Source organism: Morone saxatilis, unplaced genomic scaffold (assembly GCF_004916995.1).
Source record: "Morone saxatilis isolate NCDOM2014 unplaced genomic scaffold, NCSU_SB_2.0 Contig2, whole genome shotgun sequence".
NCBI classification, from domain to species: Eukaryota; Metazoa; Chordata; class Actinopteri; family Moronidae; genus Morone; species Morone saxatilis.
Window position 1 is genome coordinate 1666430 of NW_023339762.1, and position 20867 is coordinate 1687296.

The 20867-nt window shown below is 38.5% G+C and overlaps 1 protein-coding gene across 1 annotated transcript; it reads right to left on the reverse strand.

Moving 5' to 3' along the window:
* Positions 1-310: 310 nt before the first annotated feature.
* Positions 311-13361, reverse strand: meak7 (MTOR associated protein, eak-7 homolog). Its single transcript, XM_035664582.1, has 9 exons — positions 13299-13361; positions 10483-10659; positions 9959-10231; positions 9667-9811; positions 9314-9525; positions 5391-5577; positions 3803-3921; positions 3203-3382; positions 311-1621 (listed from the first exon to the last, which is right to left on the reverse strand). The coding sequence occupies exons 2-9, from the start codon at positions 10651-10653 to the stop codon at positions 1493-1495; spliced, it is 1416 nt and encodes a 471-aa protein (XP_035520475.1). The 5' UTR covers positions 10654-10659; positions 13299-13361; the 3' UTR covers positions 311-1492.
* Positions 13362-20867: the final 7506 nt, after the last annotated feature.

Genomic DNA, 20867 nt, shown 5'->3' on the forward strand with positions numbered 1-20867 from the left:
TTACTGCTTATTTTATGTATTGTACAGTGTTCCTCGAGTGCCCAGAGAGGCGCCTTTAAATAAAATGTATTATTATTATTATTATTATTATTACTACACACACACACACACAGAAAATCAACTTCAAACACTATATTCAGGGTTTCTGCAGGTTTCAAATGGTTCAATTTGAGACTTTTTGAGACCTTTTTAAGACCCTTATGAAAGCAGTTTAAAGGACCAGTGTGTAGGATTTAGTGGCATCTGGCAGTGTAGTTGCAGATTGCAACTCACTCTCTTCATCCTCCATTTCAAAGCATACAGGGGAAACAACGGTGATCTGTATTTAATTTGTCCCTTTTGGGCTACAGTAGAAACATTGTGGTTCAACATGGCTGTTGTATCTGTTGTATCTTTAATTTGACTCGCCATGCAAATACCTAGTGAAGTATACCGATAACCAGCTAACCAGGGTGAATAAACAAATGCAGAAATGTGTTCTTCTTAGTAGAGGCATTTCTTCAAACGCATCAAAGGTCATATGATGTAGATATGTTTTAGTGTGCTTCTCTGTGCATCTCCCATAGGCTTCAATGGAACTTGAACCAAACAGTATTAGAATGCAGTGCTGTAGTACTCAAGTCCAGTCTCGGTCTCGGACTCAAGACGTTTTTTCCTCTTGTATCCTCTTGTATTCGAGAAATTCCCTGAATGGTAAACCACTTACGAAGGATCACACATAAATGTGATGGCTCAGACGCTGAAGCAGCTACAGAGACGGAAACAGGCTCATGTCAGATTATGTGCCCTAAACCTGAGGGTTTATCAATACTGTAGCAATAAAATAACTTGTCACACAGCAATTCACAGTTATACTTTTCTGAAATGAGTTTAAGAGGACCTTCAGGATAATTCTGTGTTTTATTTTACTGTTATACATAACTATTAATGGTGTAGCTTACTGTTCTGTTGTGCTCCCTTTCCTCAACCTAATAATTCAGTGAGTGATTTCAATAGTGATGATTTGGATGCATTGCATTCTGGTTGACTGAGGCTACCGACTGACAAAGAGGCTGATTTCCCTGTGTGTTATTTCTTGAAAAATCATTAAAAAAAAAGTTTTCTCCTATCACCAGTGCCGCTTGATTTAAAGTGTGAACACACCCATGAAACATTTATCACTTTGTATGTGTGTGTGTGGGTGTGAGAGAAAGGGTCCAATCAGACTGTAAAGAGCACTTATGAGCTGCCTTTAGACCTAGTTTAGGCTTTGTTAGTCTGGTTTATGTTGTGTCTTCCATAGCCAGCACCATCTTTACGATCTGATCTGTGTAGACATGAGCATGGCTGTATTGTTGTGTGTCATTAAGAGAAACCTGATATCACTTTGTATTAGAGACATGTCTGAAAGTCACTCAGCTATGTCAGATGATAAAATCCCAGCTTGTGTCAGTACCCCGCAGACCGGGAGCCTCAATAAGGTAATAGCGTTTTGTATGTCCGTTGTTGCCCCTCACTGCTCCTGGTCCTCCTCTGGCTCCCTGAGGCCCTGACTGTGCAGAGTCTTCCCTGCCATCTCCATCATCGCCTGGACCTCTGGATCTACATCCAGGACGCTCCTCTTGCCCTCCCCCTCCTCACCCTGAAACACAAAACATACAGAAATATCATGGCTTTATTTCTTCATATTATAAAGGAAACAGCTGTATTATGTAAAAAAGCTAGGATGCAAATGAGGTTCTCTATTTGTGGTACAGTTGGTACAGCTAATTACATGCCTGATGCCTGATGCGCATGCATTCATCCTTTGACCAAATTCTAAAAAAAAACGGGTGTCAAATTTTGTTATAATTGACCCTTCCTAGGTCCCGCCCCTTTTTGCTCTGTGCTCCAATAACAGTAGAGCAAGTCTCAGACAGAACCTTTGTCAGCTTTCTCCTTTCCTGTACTTAGATATGTTATGTGCAAGGCTAAACTATGTTGAAAACACAACCACATTTTGAAGATGGTTAAAAGATAAAAGCGACATATAGTCACATTTTAAGTGAGCGAATTTTAACAAACGCTAGCTAACTAGCTAGCTAATCTACATTAATTGTTAGCTTGCTAGTTAAATCACAAAGTCAATGTTAGCAAAATGATTGCTAATTATCTAGCTAATTTACATCAATCATTAGTTTGCTATTGTTTTGCTAACATTAGCTAACTCTAAAAATGTGACCTTATGTCGTTTTTATCTCTTAACAGGATGTGTGTACCATTTAGGAGGATCTAATTGGCAAGAAAATAGAAATAATATTCATGGTATGTTTTTATTAGTGTATAGTCACCTGAATATAGGAATCGTTGTGTTTTTGTTACCTTTAGAATGGCATGTTACACTTAGGGAGCAGGTCTTCTTCTACGGAGGCTGCCATGTTGGACCACCATGTTTCTACAGTAGCTAAATGCCAATAAATCTGACACACTGGTCCTTTAACCATCTTCAAAAGGTGGTTTTCTTTTCAATATAGACGAGCCTAACGCATAGCATATGGTACAGAAAAGAGGTAAGCTGACTGAGTTTCTGATAATGGCTTGCTCCACTGTTACTGGAGCACAGAGCAAAAAGGGGTCGGACTTAAGAATGGTCCTTTGTAGTGGCTTTCAGTGTATTTCAAACACCCTCTAATGGAGCACTTGAATGCAGCATCATTTAATATTTAAAAAAAAGATTAAGACCTGAAAGACTTACTCCAGCCTGTATACTACAGAAAAGGCATAAAAATGCTCCGCCTGTGGCTGCACCTACATCTGTCTGTCTTTCCCTTTCATTCCCACAGCTCCTCCAGATCCTGTGAGTGTCTGACTACCCAGCAGATGGCCGTGCTGTTTTCTTCGTGTGTGTACCCCACTGTAGCAGCACTAGCCACTTGTATACAGTTTGAGCCTGTGGTTGTGAGTTTCTCCCTGTGTAATGTGTTGAATTATATCAAGCAAGATCGTATTGGAAAACAACATGGATCTTCCTTGACATCCTCAGAATACATAGAGAATTGGGATAGGTATCTTGCTGAATAGTTAGCATACCACATAACTTCAATGTACGGGGTTTGACTGCAGCCAGGGACCTTTGCTGCATGTCGTACTCTCCTCTCCTCTTGTTTCCTGTCTGCCTCTATTGTCAGCTATCAAATAAAGTTTTTTAAAAAGCCAGAGAGAATAGAAGAGCAAGTACTCTGACCTCCTCTGGTTCTGGGGGTTTTCCGACCACCCACACTTCCATTGAGTCCAGGGTGAAGTCTTCCTCTCCAGAGAGCTGAGGACTACCGTAGGTGGTGCACTTGGGCCGCGCACGGCTGTGACCATGGCCAAATTCACTGTCCAGCCACAGACCAAAGTAGCCGTGCTGACCACCCATGCCCTGATGAGGACCGGAAAATATGACCATATGAAATAAGAGACACGAAAAGAATGAAGACACGCATGTAATAAGAGTTGTGATAAGTCTGTTTTTAGGGTTTTTTAGCTCTGTTTTGGTCTCCACCAACTTCTAAGAAGAAGACCGGCTAGCTGTATGGTGCTGTTTTAGATGATTATTGCAACACTAATTGGTCAAACAGTACCTTGTTTGTTCACTGGAAATTAGGGCCTCTAAATAATATAAACAATACTGTATATAAGAAATTAAAAACTAAATAGACTTGTTACATATTTTTTATTACTATAATGTCATTGTACTATAATGATGCACCCCTATCAACCCTATTTAAGCTCTATGTGGAAATTTAATTTTATCTATGTGGACTTAAAGTTCCCCTCTGCTGAACTAGTGTGGTCTCACCAGTCCGTTGGGCATGGTCTGCTGATTCTGGTTGAGGTACATGAAGTGTTGGTTGTATCCTGTTGCTGTATAAACTCTCAGTCTGGGGAACACAGTGAACAGGAAGCATCTGGAGTCACCTGCACACACACAAATATACAAATGATGAAGATCTGAGTGAAAAATCAAGTGACAGCCCACACTATTCAAACAAGTAGTATTACTTCCTCAATGTGTCTCTTTTATCAGCGCTTTAATATTAGTCTTCATCTGTGGTGTGGCCCATGCCAACAGGACAGTACTGTACAACACTGTGGATTCCCTGTTATCTGTTTGAGACAACACATTTATTCCAATGTGGAGTCTGTGAAGCTTTGTCATCATGTGATACGAGTTATTTGGACAAATCTCCCTGTTCTTCATTCAGCAGAACTGAATCAACAGTTTCACGACCAGTTCAACTGCTGTTACATTTTAAATCAGCCGTAAGTCTTAATACCTCAGGCAGTAGTTCCCAAAGTGGCTACTGCAGCACCCCGGCGGTTGGATTTTTTCCAACATTGAAGAATAAGGTAGCATTTACATGAACTACATTTTTATGTTTGGATTTTTAAATGTATCAAAATAAGCAAAAATAATAAGCAGTTACTCGTTACCGATGGCAAATCATGACCATAGCATGCAATGGAAAAATGTAACTTTAATACAGCTTAAATACAGCCTTTATTTGATTTTTATTTGTTTACTTTTACAAAGACAGCACAAAATTAAAGGTTATCTGTTATCCTACAGTCTGATACAATTGAACCTGCCTGCTAAAAGTGGGGTGCCTTGAAAAGAATCTTATGGAGGGGGGCCATTTGAGTACCACTGACCTAAGGTACATTGGTGATCTACAATATTGTTGTTAGCACAAAGATCAGTTTTAGTGATGCCACACAATCAGAGTATTACAGAAATGTTGGATACATGAAAATGTAGTCTTTATTCTTCATTTCTCATGTTTCAGTTCCAGTGCACTGATGATATGCACGCTTGTTTACTGATGCACCTAAATGTAATCCTAAAACCCGGAACTGAAGTTCCCTCGTGTCAAAGTCAACAGGTTTTTGGCTAGATGCCTAAAAATAAACCCAGTGATTTTTGTTATGGAACATAAAATATGTCCTCCCTGTAGCACTCTATAGGAAAGATACAATGATGACACTTCAAGCCAAAGCTGAATGTACAAAGCTTAACCCTAAGGCTAACGCAGTCTTCACTTTTAGTTGCTAATATACTATGGTAGCTCCACGGCTCCAGCTGTCACTGGTTACATGTTGTGCTAAAGGAAGCCTATCTCATTAGTTATACCAATAATGACAATAATCAAAACTAAAACTACACTATAACATTGTATATTATTATTGATATACATTTAGCACCTAGCATAGAATTTCAAATGCGTGCAGCATTGATTGACTTGCTAAAATGCAAGTCATGTAGGCTAATGTTAGTGTGTGTTCTGGAGAATCATTGAAGGCAGCTGATAAACTAGAGATGGCATCCATCAAATAGCAAATTAGGTCTATAAGTCATACAACATGAAAGAGCTAGTCCCATCTCTCACCCTGGAACTGGGGTTTGACCTCCCAGGCATGGGAGGCGAAGCCCCCAAAAACATGTCCCTTTGTGTCTCTGATAAGCAGCAGGGTGGGCCCACGCTTCATTAGTCCAGCCACCATCCTGGTGAAGCTCTCCCCATGCAGCCGCGTGGAAAACATGAGTCTCCAGGGGGCGCTATAGCTGTCTGGCAACTGGAGAGATGAACAGAGAGTTTTTAAATAATATAATAGTATTGCTTAAAAAATTACAATTGTAGTACTAATACCAGTACCCTGAAAGGGCTACCAATAGAGTACTTCATTCGATGCTTTTTTCTTCTGCTTAATTATATACCCAAAATGTGAATGGAAGCATTCAGTTGCGTAAAATGCCACTGCTCCTCCCCACAGCCATCTTGGCATGCTGAACTGCTAACTCCGTCAAATACTCCTTCACTTCCACTTCACCACCACAGACTGTAGCTGCTTGTTGCTAAGTGTAGCTGCTGCAATGGGCCATTCACACGTTGCATTTTGCAGTGATTGGCTGCGAGCAAATATATACCATATAAATAGTATTTTTTTTCTCGATCTGGGTACAAAAAGATTGAATGCAGGTATCATTTGACTGGAGAAGTTTCCATACTACTTTGTACTGGGTTATTTCGTTCCATACCTGCATGTGTTTTCAGGTATTCTGGCTGATTAGGACTCTACTTGGGATGGAGTTAGGCAGTGCTGTGCTCGCAATTAAGTGAGATAACCAAACGGCATACAATTTCATAAAGATTAGAAAGGGTAAAGGGGAATTGGAAATGTACTCCAATGTTTTCAGAATTAAGAAGCTGTGGGGTTGTTAGCCAGCTAGCCCCCACAGACCGCTGCAGGAGAGGTCTAATCAGCCAGCATGTATTAAAAGTGATCATTTACATGACCCATTCCTTATCATTAATTTAACAGATTAATCAACGGTAAATTCATTATCAAACTAACTGAATTATCGATATTAACCAACAAGTTACAGCAGAATATACTGGACTTATACTGGACGATGTCTGCCTTTTGTCTTTTATTGTGAAACATTGTGGGATGTCTGATCTAGACAGCCGCTGCTGTGTGCTTTTTACTTTCTTTCAAACATAGGCAGACAGCTTTCAGGTAATATTTCACAATAACAAACATAAACAAACCAAATTTAACAAAACTCTCAAGTAATACCTCAGACAAAGTGTCATACTGGATCACGCTGCCCTGCTTAACGTGAAGATTTATGACAGGCCAGCAACCAGTGACTCTGAAGGTAACAGGGGTAGGGCTTACTGTAACTGGTCTTAATAAAAATGAGTCACAAACATGGTATGTACGTTTCATCTGATAATAATGATGTTGGCGGCACAACCATTGTCAAGTTATGGGAGAAACATTTATATTATGACTTGATTAATTATGTGCATAGCCAATGGTTTGTGTTTTATGACGTGTTTGAGGGCATCATAGTGACGAGATGACCTGCCTGAAGCTATAATAAAACTAGATGACAATAAGGCAGGTGGAACTGATCACAATACTGCTCAACATATATGATGGAAAAACCTGTTCTTCCTTTTTCCACCAGATTTACTGGGTTTCTAGTTCATACCATTCTACCTGACTCTCTGTGCTTTTGGTTCCTGTTATACAAATAAAACATACACTGCCATGCAAAGGCAAAGGGAGGAAAGGAAAAATTCTGGTCTAAAGTGAGTTATTGTCATATTTGGAACATTAAAGATCTTTTTTCATGTGGACAAATGTCTTGAGTCAATTTTGTTGTTTTTTAGAGAAAATCTGTAGATCAAAGTGACGTTACTTGGATCACTATTCAAATATGAATGTATTTGACCTACCAGAAAGATACAGCAAATACTATGCAGTAGCATACGGGCCCACAGCAGTCCAGGGCCCATAACAGACCACTAGTATCTGCACCTCTGCTATAATCTTGACTGACATTAGTTGAACCGACATCATATGCCAATCAATTTACAATTCAATCAATCAAAATATGCGATAGTAGTCAGTGAGCTAACCCCCTGATTGTATAATAATCAATCTACACAGTTGTGTTTTGTGTTTATAATGCCTGAAATGCATGAAACCTTTTGTCAGTAATATCAATGTGGTGCAACGTCACTGATCATCATTTTTCATGTGTCCCTGTGTTTCGTCACTAATGGGATCATGGTTTCATATGTGTGAGGTGCGTTTTAATCTCTATAAAGACAACTAAATGAATTCTTTTTTTTATATTTAGATTATTATTTAAGACCCTGAACACAAGCTATCACTTTCAGTTTCTGCTGAACAACCTCACCCGGCATTAGAAAAGGGAGAAGAAAACACTATTTGTTGAAAAAAAAGCCTATGAAGCATATATGATTGTTAAAACAAACAAAAAAAGAAAAGAAAATACATAATACAGATGAAGAATTGTATAAGTTACTAAAAAAATCAGGAAAACAAAAATATTTACAGGAAATAAAAAAAATATTCACAAATGTCCTGCTGTAATTGCATCCACTGTTTGGGTTCATAGTTTATCAGAGGTCATCAGTTTATTCAATGAAAAAGGTTTGGAACCACTGTTCTATAGCACGGCTATCTGTTTTCATTTAATTTAGGTGTCAGCTGTGCAGCTGTATTCACTTCTTTAATTTTCCACTGACATTACATCATCGTGTCTGATTGTAATAGGAAGGCCCACTTTAATCATCTTGCATTGGGGCCCGGTGCTGCCTCGTTACGCAGCCACTACTAGTTTAATTACATGTAGTTCACTACTACTGAGTTGGTAATGCACCTTCGTGACCTTCAAATATATATTTTTTATATAAATAAATGATATAGAATCATTTCAGATAGTGATCAATTAAATTGAAGTTAATGCCTTGGCAGGACCCCTTATTATTGTGCAGACATTGCAAAGGCGGAGTACCTTAAATTCCGAATAAGGGTCAAAGGTCAAGTTTTTAACACTCCAATTTTTTAACATTTTTATGAAGAGAAATGACTTAAACAAAGAACTGCCACACATACAACATTCTGCCTACAAATAATTTGGCTGGACAGCAAAACTTTAACGTAATTCTTTCTGATTTATTGCTGATGACTGGGGCATTTAAACGATGCTCAGTTAATTTCAGGTGTCAAGAAAATATTTCCCACATCATCGTGCCGCCACCAACAGCCTGAGCCGACACAAAGCAGGATGAATCCACACAGCCGAAATAAAACACTGTATCAATTTTTGTGTTTAAAACCCCAACCCATTTGATAGCAGGGCTGTAAACGTGTAAAAGTAAACTGAGGGATATGATGTTGGATGTTACAGGGACTGTAATATATACAAATGCAGATCCCACTGTTCTGGTTGAATAAAAAAAAACACTTTTTGACTTTATGCATATGGTGGTGTTTTCCAAAATTGCAATATATGGCCATATATTGAATCGCATCGCCATATCCTTGCCAATACACAAGCCTACTTAGATACTTGTTCATTATTCCTCCATGTTCAAATGCTTTTTAATCAAATCAAACATGAAACACTTACTCATCTAAAGAAGTCTGTAAGAGGAGCTTATAAATATCTGCTCAGTATGTGAGGTAGTGGTAACACATGCTTTTTGTGTCAGTAATGGGGTAGGCAGGGAGCAGTATTATAAGACCACTGAGCATTTTGGACCGCAAGCCTTTTGGTATTGCTGTTTATTTTTTTCTTGCTTCTCTCTTTCTTTCTGACTGTTTTTCTTTCTTTCTTCTTGCAACTGAAACTGTCTTCAATAAAAAAGTCAAAAAAATTGCACAGCAGTACGTTTTAGTATGTGTCTACTGAAACATGGGGACAGTTCTCCTGATGGTGGCGCTATAGCAAATGTCTAAATACAGTGAAATACAGTTGTATTCTGACCTGCGGTGCCAGAAACATGAGAGTGGGAAGATCCAGCAGACACATCAGCTCTTTCCAGGGCGCCTCCCTGCAGGGGGGTAGCAGGGTGGGGGCCGGCCGGCCGCTCAGGGACAAGTTTAGGCCCTCAGCTACCAGCATCTCCAGGTACAAAGATACCTGGGACACCCTAAAGACCCAGTCCTCCAGACAGGAAACATCACAACCTCCCTGATCTGAGGAGTAAAACAAGGAGAGGAGAGGAGGGGGGAGGAGAGGAGAGGGGAGGGGAGGAGAGGAGAGGGGAGGAGAGGAGAGTCAATAGTCACATTTCCTTACTATAAATATACTAAAAAACCTTCGAATCACCTGTTTACCTGAGGGTTTGAGTTCAGAACACATCTGCTCAGCCAGGAGTTTAACACCCAGGGAGCCATCACCCATTCTCTCTGGCTTCCAGCCCTGCAGACGCCCTCTGTGGACCAGAATCTGAACTACAGCCGAAATCAGGTCCTTAAGGAACTATGGAGAAAGGGAAAAGAGCCAGAGTAGGGTGTCAGAAAGGAGAGACGGAAGAAGCAGAGGTGAAAGGGAAAAAAGGGTTGTGACAAGTAGTAGAAGAGAAAATCCACATAAACTGATACAGTATTCCAATTTCCCTCTACTCACCTCTGCTACCTGCTCACATGTGACAACCGCTGCTGGACCCCCTCCATGCTGAGACATGGCCAGGACTAGAGGAGCCCGTTCTTCCGCAGTACCTCGCAGGGTGTCCGCTAGGAAGATGACCAATTGCTCTCGACCTACTCCAGAGGTGGAAGTGGAAGTGGAGGTGCTGGACTTCACAGAGGCCGCGGGCGCCGCCAGTCCAGGGTCGATACCACACATGCACTGGTAGACCCTCCTCACCATGGAGTCTGGTGCCAGGCTGCCCATCGAGGACTGAGCGAGACAAAAAGAGGAGTTAAACAAACTGGCAGACGCTGCCTTTCCCTGACGGATGTACTGGTAGAATATACAGGACAGAGGGACGTGCTCAGTGAAACAAGAGCATAAAATACAGTCAGAGTCTAAGAAACAAAGCATATTTCTGAGTGAAAATAGTTGAATCTGGTTGTGCATTGAGTATTAATGTCTCATAGCTGCTAAACTGTTAGAATGACACCTGTATACAGTCTATATACTAGTTATACCTGCAGCATCTCAAGTGTTAGAGTCTTCCCTGCCGATGTTTTCCCTGAGGCTCCTGAAGGGCCCCCAGCACCGCCCTGGAGCCTGTCGAAGACCCCCTCAACCGCGGACCGCTCCTCGGGACGGAAGCGGGCCAGCCGCTTCTGCGCCACCACACACTCTGTATTACCCATGGTGTTCTGCAACCCAACACAAAGCAGAACACACACATCAAGGTCATTATGTTTAGTTGGGTACAATTAAAGGAAAAATCCACCCTAAACAGAAGACATACTGTGACGTATTGATTTCAGACGGTATATTAATATATCGTATTGTTTCTTAATAAGATGTGGCTACTTATAATGGATTTTATATTGGGAGAACTTAAAATGATGGTATAACGATCAGTTTTGGAGTTTAACACTCTTTGTAGGCCATTAAAAGCTTGACATATTTTAATCATATTAGTTCCAACTGAATTTAGCAATTGCAGAAGTAAAAGTTCTCAAAGTTTCCTGTCATCTTTTATTTATTCATTATTCAGTGTCTATAAATGGTTCCCTTACTGGCATATCACTCCTTAAAATAAAGCAATATCTACTTGTGATCCCTCATAATGGGTTATTGCCTTAGTGTGAACTTATCTTCTCCAATAGTTTGACTATAGATGAAGGGGGAAAGATTGTCAGTATTTAAAAGTAGGACAAATATTTTCAAGGTCATATATATGAGATTTAGAACATCCTATAGCAGCAAACAACTATTTGCTGTGTAAAGATATAGGGGAGTTAGTGCATGTGAGTCTCTCTGTGTGCAACGGTTGGCTTTTTGAGACTGAAGCTGCTGTTTTCCTCGTCTTCGTAAGTGGATTAAGGATTTATTTTGACCAACCCAGAGCTGGAGATTGTTAGAAAAACTGTGGAAAAACTAATGAAGATGGTTTTGGTAAGTTTCATTTTGCATCTGTTTTGAATTAAGTGTGTTTTACAATTAACTGCAAGGTTATATGACATGGCATAGTGATAGCGATATAAAAGCTGTTTCTAGTTAAACAAAAAGTCTATTGCTAGAGGGATCCTTTCCATAATGTTGTCAGACACTTAGAATTACAATCTGTTAGTTAGGGCTATGTATTGGCAAGAATCTGGCGATACAATATGTATCATGGTACAGGGGTTATGGTTTAATATACTGCGATACTTTAAACTAGACAATATATATTGCAATTTACAACCAGAGCAGTGGGATCTGTATATGTATTTATAACAGTCACTGTAACATCCAACATCACAGCCCTCAGTTTGTTTATAACATTGCTTTCTAGCAGTTGGGGGTTTAAACACAATATTTTTCTATATTTTCTTACACCCATTCTGTTGCTGTTAATTAATTAATTTACATGACTATTTCGTAGGTATTTTCTCATCTAGCTGTGTTAGTGTTGGTGATTGTTGGAACAGTAGAAAGACTTACAGAGGTGGTTTTGGTATGGTTGCACGATGGGAATTTTATTTCAGCCCATACGATAACCGATAATTACCTGCTCCTCGTGGCCGATACCGATAAGATAACCTATGATTTCGCATTTTTGTATTTTAAAAAGAAGTTCATAACCTGCAGTTTTTACACACCTGAGGGTAAGAAAGGCTAAGATGTAGTGAGCAAAGATGGATGATTTAATATTCCATAGCTCTGCTCTGATCAAATCGGACATCACTATTGTTAATGCAACAAAAACAACAATTCTGATCCATCAAATGTTTTTTTATTTTTTCAAATTTCAAATTCCAAATAATTGATGATGAATCAAAATGATTATTAACATAAACCAATAATTTATCGGCTGTAATTTAATTATCCCCAAAAATTTGTAATAATGTAAATTCCCCATTATTGGCCAATAATTTATCTGTCCTGATAATTATCGTGCATCCCTAGGTTTTGGTGAGTTGTATTGTTTTTCTGTCAAATTTGAATTAAGTGTGTTTTATGATCTGGAAGATAAAATGAGTGTTTTGCCATGGAAGTCTGGTCAGCCATAGCACTCGCATTTATTTTGGTCTGGCGCTCTAGTGCAACATTTAGTCTGAAAGCTGTATACTACCCCTTTAATCAATTAATTTATATATTTTTTGTGTATAATTTTGTGTATCAATGTCTCTTTTTTCTTTTTAATTCTTGTGACCCCCTTAGAAGTATCTTCTGACCCCCTAGATGGTCCCAACCCACAGATTAGGAACCAAAGCTTCAGCATCTGTTTCACTGTCTGTGTGCTTCAGCTCACTTGTTACAATAAAAATATAATAGAATAATAATAATGTAATTCTATAATATTACAGCCATAATTTATCAATTTTAGGGCTGATCCATATACAAAATACTGTATGGATACATCACAAATAAAGCAATAACAAATGCATGGTTTGGTATGGATCGATTCCACTGCAGCAAAACAACAACTTTCATAGTCTTTCACGACCAAAAGATATATAGGACATAACGTTGGAACAATATGGGATATTAAACTGATTGTTTTAAATGATATGTGTTTCTGTTTCCTATGTTTCGTTAAATGACTTAACAGTCATGTTATATGCCATGTAGAATGATATATAGTGATATAGTGATAGATGAAACATTAAAATCAGTATTTAATAATACAGCTTTTTATCTTGGACGTTGGATGGTTAGCTCACGCTAGCTAGCACAGCATTACTTCACTCGTATCCCATAAATGATTATAAACGAAATACTTAAGGTGAATATATGCGTGCATGATGTTCTCAAAGCTAGGTAACTTCAAAACGAGCACTAAATATGACTGTGTGCCGCTGACCTTTTAAAGAAGAGCAGCTAAGCTTTCCATCCTGCAGCTACTGTAGTAACAGCGAAATGTAAACTTCCTGGTGATGATAAAGATGACGCTCATGGCAGCCAATCAAATGAGCCAAATGTTCACCTGTCTCATTGTGATTGGTCCGCGGTGTCAGGAGGCGGGGAGAACTGGCTGTCAGGGGTATGTTCAGCGTCACACTGGCTCGGTATTCTTTTAGTATTTATAGCTAAAACACTAATTTGCTTATTATTTTGACCACATTCTATATTCACAAATCCAACTTTTGAAGCAAAACGTAAAAGTTCAATGTCCATATAAAAAATATTTCTTCTATATCTAAATGTGCAAACAAACAGCTGTTAAAATCTACAACCACTGTAATCTTTAAAATTGTATTATATGTTATATTTTTTTATTGCCTTTAGGTTCCCTGGCTTATTTGTGATTATAGACCCAAGCTGTATACACAAGCCTATTTGTTTCATTGTTTTTTTTTAATAGCATAAAGACCCAGTTTGTATTACTGACAAATATAAATCAATTGTCTGTATCTTTCTACCTAACACCATAATACTGCATTATTAAAACACAAAGTGCAGTGAAGACAGCCATCCATCTTTAAAAACATATACTCAGTAACAACAGGCTCATAGCAATGAGTATATAGTATATATGGCATGTGGTAATAATAAAGATAAGGAACATCTTATCTTATCTTAACGGCCAAAATGGATGCGTCTTGCATTAATACTTGAAATTATGATTAAGAGATGATAAAAATGGCAAATCTTGTGTTTCCAACTCGTTACTAAAGTACTAGCACTGTTATTGTCAAAGATTTGAAATAACATTATAAAATACATTTTTATAGTAAAAGTAAAAGGGACAAAATGGATGTAAACAGACCAATTATAAACAGAAAAACTACATGTAAGAATGCACAAAAGCCAAGTAATTTACAACAGCATGAGGAGGAAATGCAATTTCATGGTCCTATCCCATCTTTGACCAGTAGAGTCCGCACAGGAGCAAGCATAGAGAGCCAGAGCCCTCTGCAGAAACAGTAGGCAGTTGAAAAACGCCTTTTAAGGGCATGAGTCTTACTGTGTGAGTGCACTGAACTGAGGGTGTGTTGCATTGTAATGAAGTCTTGTAGGACAGGGGATGCACCCACGTCGGCGCAGCTGAACGTGTAGGTGACGTGCAGCCATCTGCCCCACACCAAGTAAACAGAGTGTTGTAAACAGGATGATGAATCAGTGTGTGCAACATTAGATCAACCACAGTGCTAAAAAAATAATTTCTTAACCCAAGTGTAGTGCATTCACTGTAAAAAGTCTTTCAAAAAGTTGATAGCTGGGACATTATTCTGAATGAATGGATGAAGTTGACCTAGCCAGCCACTGAAGCATTTAATTCTTATGTAAATAGAGGATATCCTGTAGGTAAATAATAAAAAACGGGTATTAAGTTTAACCTGAATTATTTAGAGGGCAAAGAGTTAAGTATGATGCAAGGTGTGCAAAGTTCAGCGTTATATTTTTTCCTGAATTCAAACAGAGGCCTACTGGCAGTATTTTGAAAGGACTTAATATAATCTCTAGCACAAGCAACACATTTGTTCTTGGTTTCATTAAAACACATAATTTACTAAATCAGCTGATGTGGAGAGGGATTCAAAATAAGACACTTTTTGTTTTGTTCCATTACAATCTGCTGAAACTGAGAAAGCGAGTCCAAATGTATCAGAAAGAACTGCACATAAATTCAGCTGCTGTGGCTTCTAGTTCCAGTTTACACTCACCCAGAATGAATCAAGTGAGTGTTCACTTCCTTTATACACTCATGCAGACCATAAATGGTTTCAAACAAATTGATAACACCAGACAAGGTTATCTGTGTGCTGAACAGTGGCCACAAATGGAATCCATAAACCTGATTGCTTATCAGATTCCCAAACACTGCACAGTAGTTTATAATGCTTGACAGGATTTTACAGCTGTGAAAGGGTACCACACTGGGAATCAATCAGTTCATCTTCTGGGGTGGCCAGCCATCTTTAAGGGTTGGCCACAGCGTTCACACATTACATCTACATCTACCAGAAAACATGTTAACAGTTGGAAAACCTATAGGTGTAATCAGACCAGTTTGTAATTTGTCTATATCATCTGTCACTATTTCTTCTGCCTCACTGGTGTTTCAAGCAGGTATAGACACAACCAGGTGATGCACATGGCTCACTGTTATATGACCATGTATACGCAATGTTCCAATAAAAAGAGAAACTTGGCGTGGTTGCTATGAACTGTGAGCTGAACTGTGTTCCCTCCATACTGATTCAGCTGTCAACAAGTTGCGACTTGAGAAGTGAGTCGTGGTAGTTCTTCTTTTCTCTTCCCTTTGCCCACTAACCCTCCTCTCGGTTGCATCCCTATATGGTAAAAGCCTTACTGCTGACGTAGTGCACAGGAAACCCACTGTTTGAATACCAAATTAAAAAAAAAGAAGAAGAAAAAAGCCACACGCCACACTCACACGTTGATAGACTGCACTTGTCACCGGACTTCAAATCGTTCTCTTGTATCCATTTCAAGAAAAGCTCTGTGCTTGCTTGACACATATAATTGCTGTCACTTGTACTTTCTGTATTTTGTCTGTCCTCAGTTCACAAGCAGTGATTATGAACACAACCCCATTCAATGTTCATTCATTTTAAAAAAACTTCTTGCATTGAAAACTAAGCCAAAGCATTTTTCTTTGATATACATGACATATTAGGCCAGTCATAAGGACAACTGTGTGTTTCCTGGGTCTCAAAATAAAACATGAATGAGATCCCGTAGACTCTTCTCCTGCGCCCGAGTGCTTTGCATAAGTGTGCTGAAGGATTTCAATAAGGCGGGCACTCCTCTGACTCTGAGACATTTTTGTTTTTTTCGTAGAAAACCTGACTACTTCCTCTGCGTGTGAGCATGCACCGAAATGTACCAGCTTGGGCTGCAGCTGAGCTTCATCTTTGAAACCCTGCAATAAAAATTTCATTTATTGTCATGTGGTTTCTTGGTAGATTTTGAGTAATCCTTAAAAAGTCATATACTCTTTCTACCTCATTAAAAATCACAGAATCTCTGAATATGCAAATGTTGTTGATTTCTAAAGTTTTCCTGTTGGACACAAGATGTCTCCTCCTTCATTGTAAAGTCCATTCTCTGTGGATGTGCACCACTGACAGTATATATAATGGACAGAGCTTCTGGGTCTGTGAAGTGAAGCTGACGCAGAAGTGTCTTGTTAAGCCTTCTATGTAATGGCCAGCATGGTGCTGCTCTATTGGCTGCGATAACTCACTGATGCCATGCAGTCTTATGGGGAAATGAGCCTACTTCTCGCTTGATTTATGTGCTCACTAACCAGTTTTCTTATGAGTTTCTGGTCTCAATCTCTAGTTTCAGTCTTCTTCCATAGAGCATGATGTTCATTTAGTAAATGATGGCTCCATTTAGAGTAAAATAGACCATAAAGCAGGGTATGCTTTAGGGCGGGGCTACCTTTTTATTGACAGGTCATTCTTACTAAGTCTGTCTAGCTCAACGCACCAAACTCAGATCAAACTGTCAAACTAGGCAGTGCTGATCAGATATGAATCCAGATTCTGTTACTGCGTTTCCTATTTCTCCCCCAAATATTTTTTCAGAAACATATATTTTAGTGCAGGTTCACACTGATGGCTTCAAGTTTCTATATCACACTGTAGAAGTTGCATACTGGACCAGGATTGACATGAACACTTATCAGGAATCATATCTCTTCCTGTCAGCTGCAGTGAAAGACAACTTTCTCATTCTGATTCCTGTGAAATAATCCAAGATGTCATCACATCTTTCATGTAGATGCCGGGGCTTCTGCTCGTCAGTCTGACTATAAGGTGCAGCCTTGTGACACAGACCTGTTACAGAAGGCAGCCCAGGTACACCCATGAGGTAATGGAGCTGAGATGTTTCAGATGTCAGATAAGTTATTAGTCTGACATTTGTTTAGCCGGGTGAAAACGCTTTTAAAATCTGGAGGCAAACATGTAAGTTAGCCTGAAAATGCAAAAATGATATCAAATTAGGGTTCTCAAAAGTAATTACTGCGTCAGTTTGAACTAAACAATGCTTTTCCTGTTGTGGTCCGAACTCCTGGCTGGCTCTGGCAGACTCACAAGTTCACCCTTGTTTGTCTTAGTATCACTCTCATGCACTGGTGCACTCATTTTTATGTATTTTAATGCTATGCTACTTTTATGCTATACACATGGGTGACAATTTAAAGGAACCAACACAAACCTCCCAGTCTCTGGAACCCTCTCCATTCTCCCAGAAGTATTCAACTGATTCACATCAACTTCATTCTTACCAAACCATTCAATGACCCCTCATGGTCCTGTGTGAAAGCATCTGCATTTGTCATGTTTCTCCATTCATTCATTCAGGTTTTTCCTTTTAAATTAAAAGTTTGGGAACCCCTGCATTAACTCAAAATGTCTGCTGTGAGAAAGGCCCGCTGCTTGTCTGCTTAGACATTTTACAGTAGCCTACAGTACTGAGCTATTGCTGTTTGAGGACAAAGTGGAAAAAGTAAGCTAGTAGAGAATCTACAACAAACTAAAGTGCTGCTGGATAACATTTTTACACACTTAGATAAAAGGTATTCGTGTGTATTCAGTTTGAGTTCCTTCATGTAACAACAGGCCCAACATCATGAATCAGAGTGATGGTAGCCATAGCTTACAGATCAGTGCCTGATTCCTCAGACAGCCCTCCAGTTGACCCATGTCTTGATCTACAAAGATATTACTAAAACTGGACTTGGAGTCATTCAGAGTGTCATTAAATGCACAATCACTCTCATTCTTATTATAAAGATCTGTGCACAGAGGCAGTTGACCTTTCACAGTAACCTCATGGCTACAGAGACACTGCAACGTGCCAATTGAGCAGGTTCAATAAATGAATAACTATTTTACTGCTCATCACCGATCCATGCAGAGCACAGAGTTATAGTTTAATTAAAACAAGAGCTGAATCTTCACTAGGAAATACATGTGCATGGTGTATTGGTAATTGCAGTGAATGGGGGAGGCAGAGCTGAATAGAAAAAGAACAGTAATTGTTGGAGATGGCAAAAAGGGGGTCAGAAAAGCAGAATAATGTCAGATATTGCTGTGGTCGGACAGAGACAGACAAAAGTGGAAAACGTAGAGGGGAGGAGGAAAGGAGATATGTGTTGCCTTAAGGTATAACATTGCGATGAGGGTGAGTGGAGCTGTTGTGTAAGCTGATGGGAGAGTGAGGCAGACATGTGACACTCACAAGAAGACAGAAACAATTCTCTTGTCTTAATAGGTGGATGTGAAAATGTTCTGTAGGGTCACTGACATGGTGTCATGTTCAACAACACGACATACAGAACATAATATAAACAAAACAATATAATATGAACTGTCATGATACCTACAATAGAACGATATATATATATATATATATATATATATATTTATAATATGATGCAGCTTAATATATGAATAAATACATTCTGTATATGATGATGCGATAGGATGCAATATAATACAATAATACAATGAGATACAAAATGATTCACTATGATACAATTCAAACAATATTATGCAACAAGACCCATTTTAATATGTATGATACATTACAACGCAATACAATATACCGTATATGCGTCTATGTGTATATATATATACATATACAGTATGCACATACACACAATTATAAGGTGACAAAATTGGGATATATTAAGATCCATCTGCTTCTGCTTTCTCAACTCCTGGATTCGTTTTTGAATCGGTCTCAGAGTGTGTGGTAGAACAAAAGTCTTTTATTTTGACAGAAAAGCTTCCACAAATGTCTGTTAATCATAATCATTCATAAGAATAAGCAGCACATAGTTGTGATGTTCATACTTTCTTTATGATTAATATGCTCTGATTGCAGGGATGGAAATATGTGTATATTTTATGTTTATAAAGTTAATGATGTAATAATAATGTAATAATAATGTGTTTTTCAAATAGGCTATTAAATAATAGCCTTTTTAACTCTTTCAGATTATATCCCCAGTCATATTGTACCTTTAGTTAACAATACATGACAAAAAAAAAGAATGTGACGCATGCTTCCATATGTGTCAACCAACAAATTTTAACCAATAATATCATGACATTCACCCATCAATCAGTCTAAGCTGAGACTCATTAGTTCTTCTTTTTGATGGACTCGTTACTAAGAGTAGGTAACTGACGCTAATGGTAATGTTAGATGCCGTTAGCTAATTAGCTTGTGCAGCTAACATTAGCTGACCCAGCCCTGAGGTGCCCACCTTGGTACTTTATTCCCTGTCGTCTGGGAGAGGGTAGACTACATATGGACTACAATCTGATACATCTTGGTAATATTATATGATACAATGTATAAAATAGAACAAAATAGAATGTTAAGCAAACATAAGCACACAAGCATACACAGATTGGTTGCACTGTGTACAGTACAATATAAATACTATGAGATAAAATATAAGATAAGAATCCTTGATCACATACTAGTAGTAGAAATTTTTTTTTAGTTCTATTATTGAAGTTAACTGATGAAGACTGATAGCAGAAGTGTAAGTCAATAATAGTAGTCAATAATAATAGAAGACAAAGAATGTTTTTTCTTCACATTTATCTCTTTTCAATTCTAGTAACTTGGAATTTAACTCACATCCTCCTTACAAGGGTTTATATTTGTGAATTATTAAATCGCAGACCTTCTCATAAACATGGACGCAAAGTTTATTTAAGCAGTTAACCTCATCAATCACTCTGAATCAGGAAGTGTCATTAATACAATCCCAAAGGATAAAATTGACTTTTCTCCTCTTTGCATTGCTTCCTTTGCTCAGTCTACACTGTCAGCTCTCTTTGAAATAACCTTTAGAACAGGAAGTGAACTGTGAATTTCAACTTCCTTACATATAGAAGCAGATAAGGACTGCTGCTTGGTTTCAGTTTAATTATACTTTAAAATCAACTGCAGAAAGAAGAAGAAATAAACGCAAAGATGTATTTCCTGTATTTCCTGGTGTATCAGTATTGTCACATTCCAACTTGGTAAAAAGTTCATACAGGGGCTCTTTTTGAGGGCTGACCTATGAGCTAAACCTAATGTCAGAGCATTTGTTGAACAAAGACAATGACAAAGACAATGACAAAGAAGCAGAGTGCAATTCTATAGAATTTGATGGAATCATAAATATACAAAGCAATAGAAACATTTAAAGATATGGTTATATTACATTATATATGATAAAACAGGGAAGTCAGACAATATTGAGAAACAGGCTGATGCATTGTTGGTTATCACTCATCACCCAACTTCAGTACTTTCCAATACTGCAGTGCTTGATCAGAGTCTTATCCAAAAAATGCGTAAGAAAGTATCCCAAAATAAATCTCAACCAGCACTGATGACAGAGATTGACCAAACCCACAAATATATAAACTAGAAAATTCCTAAA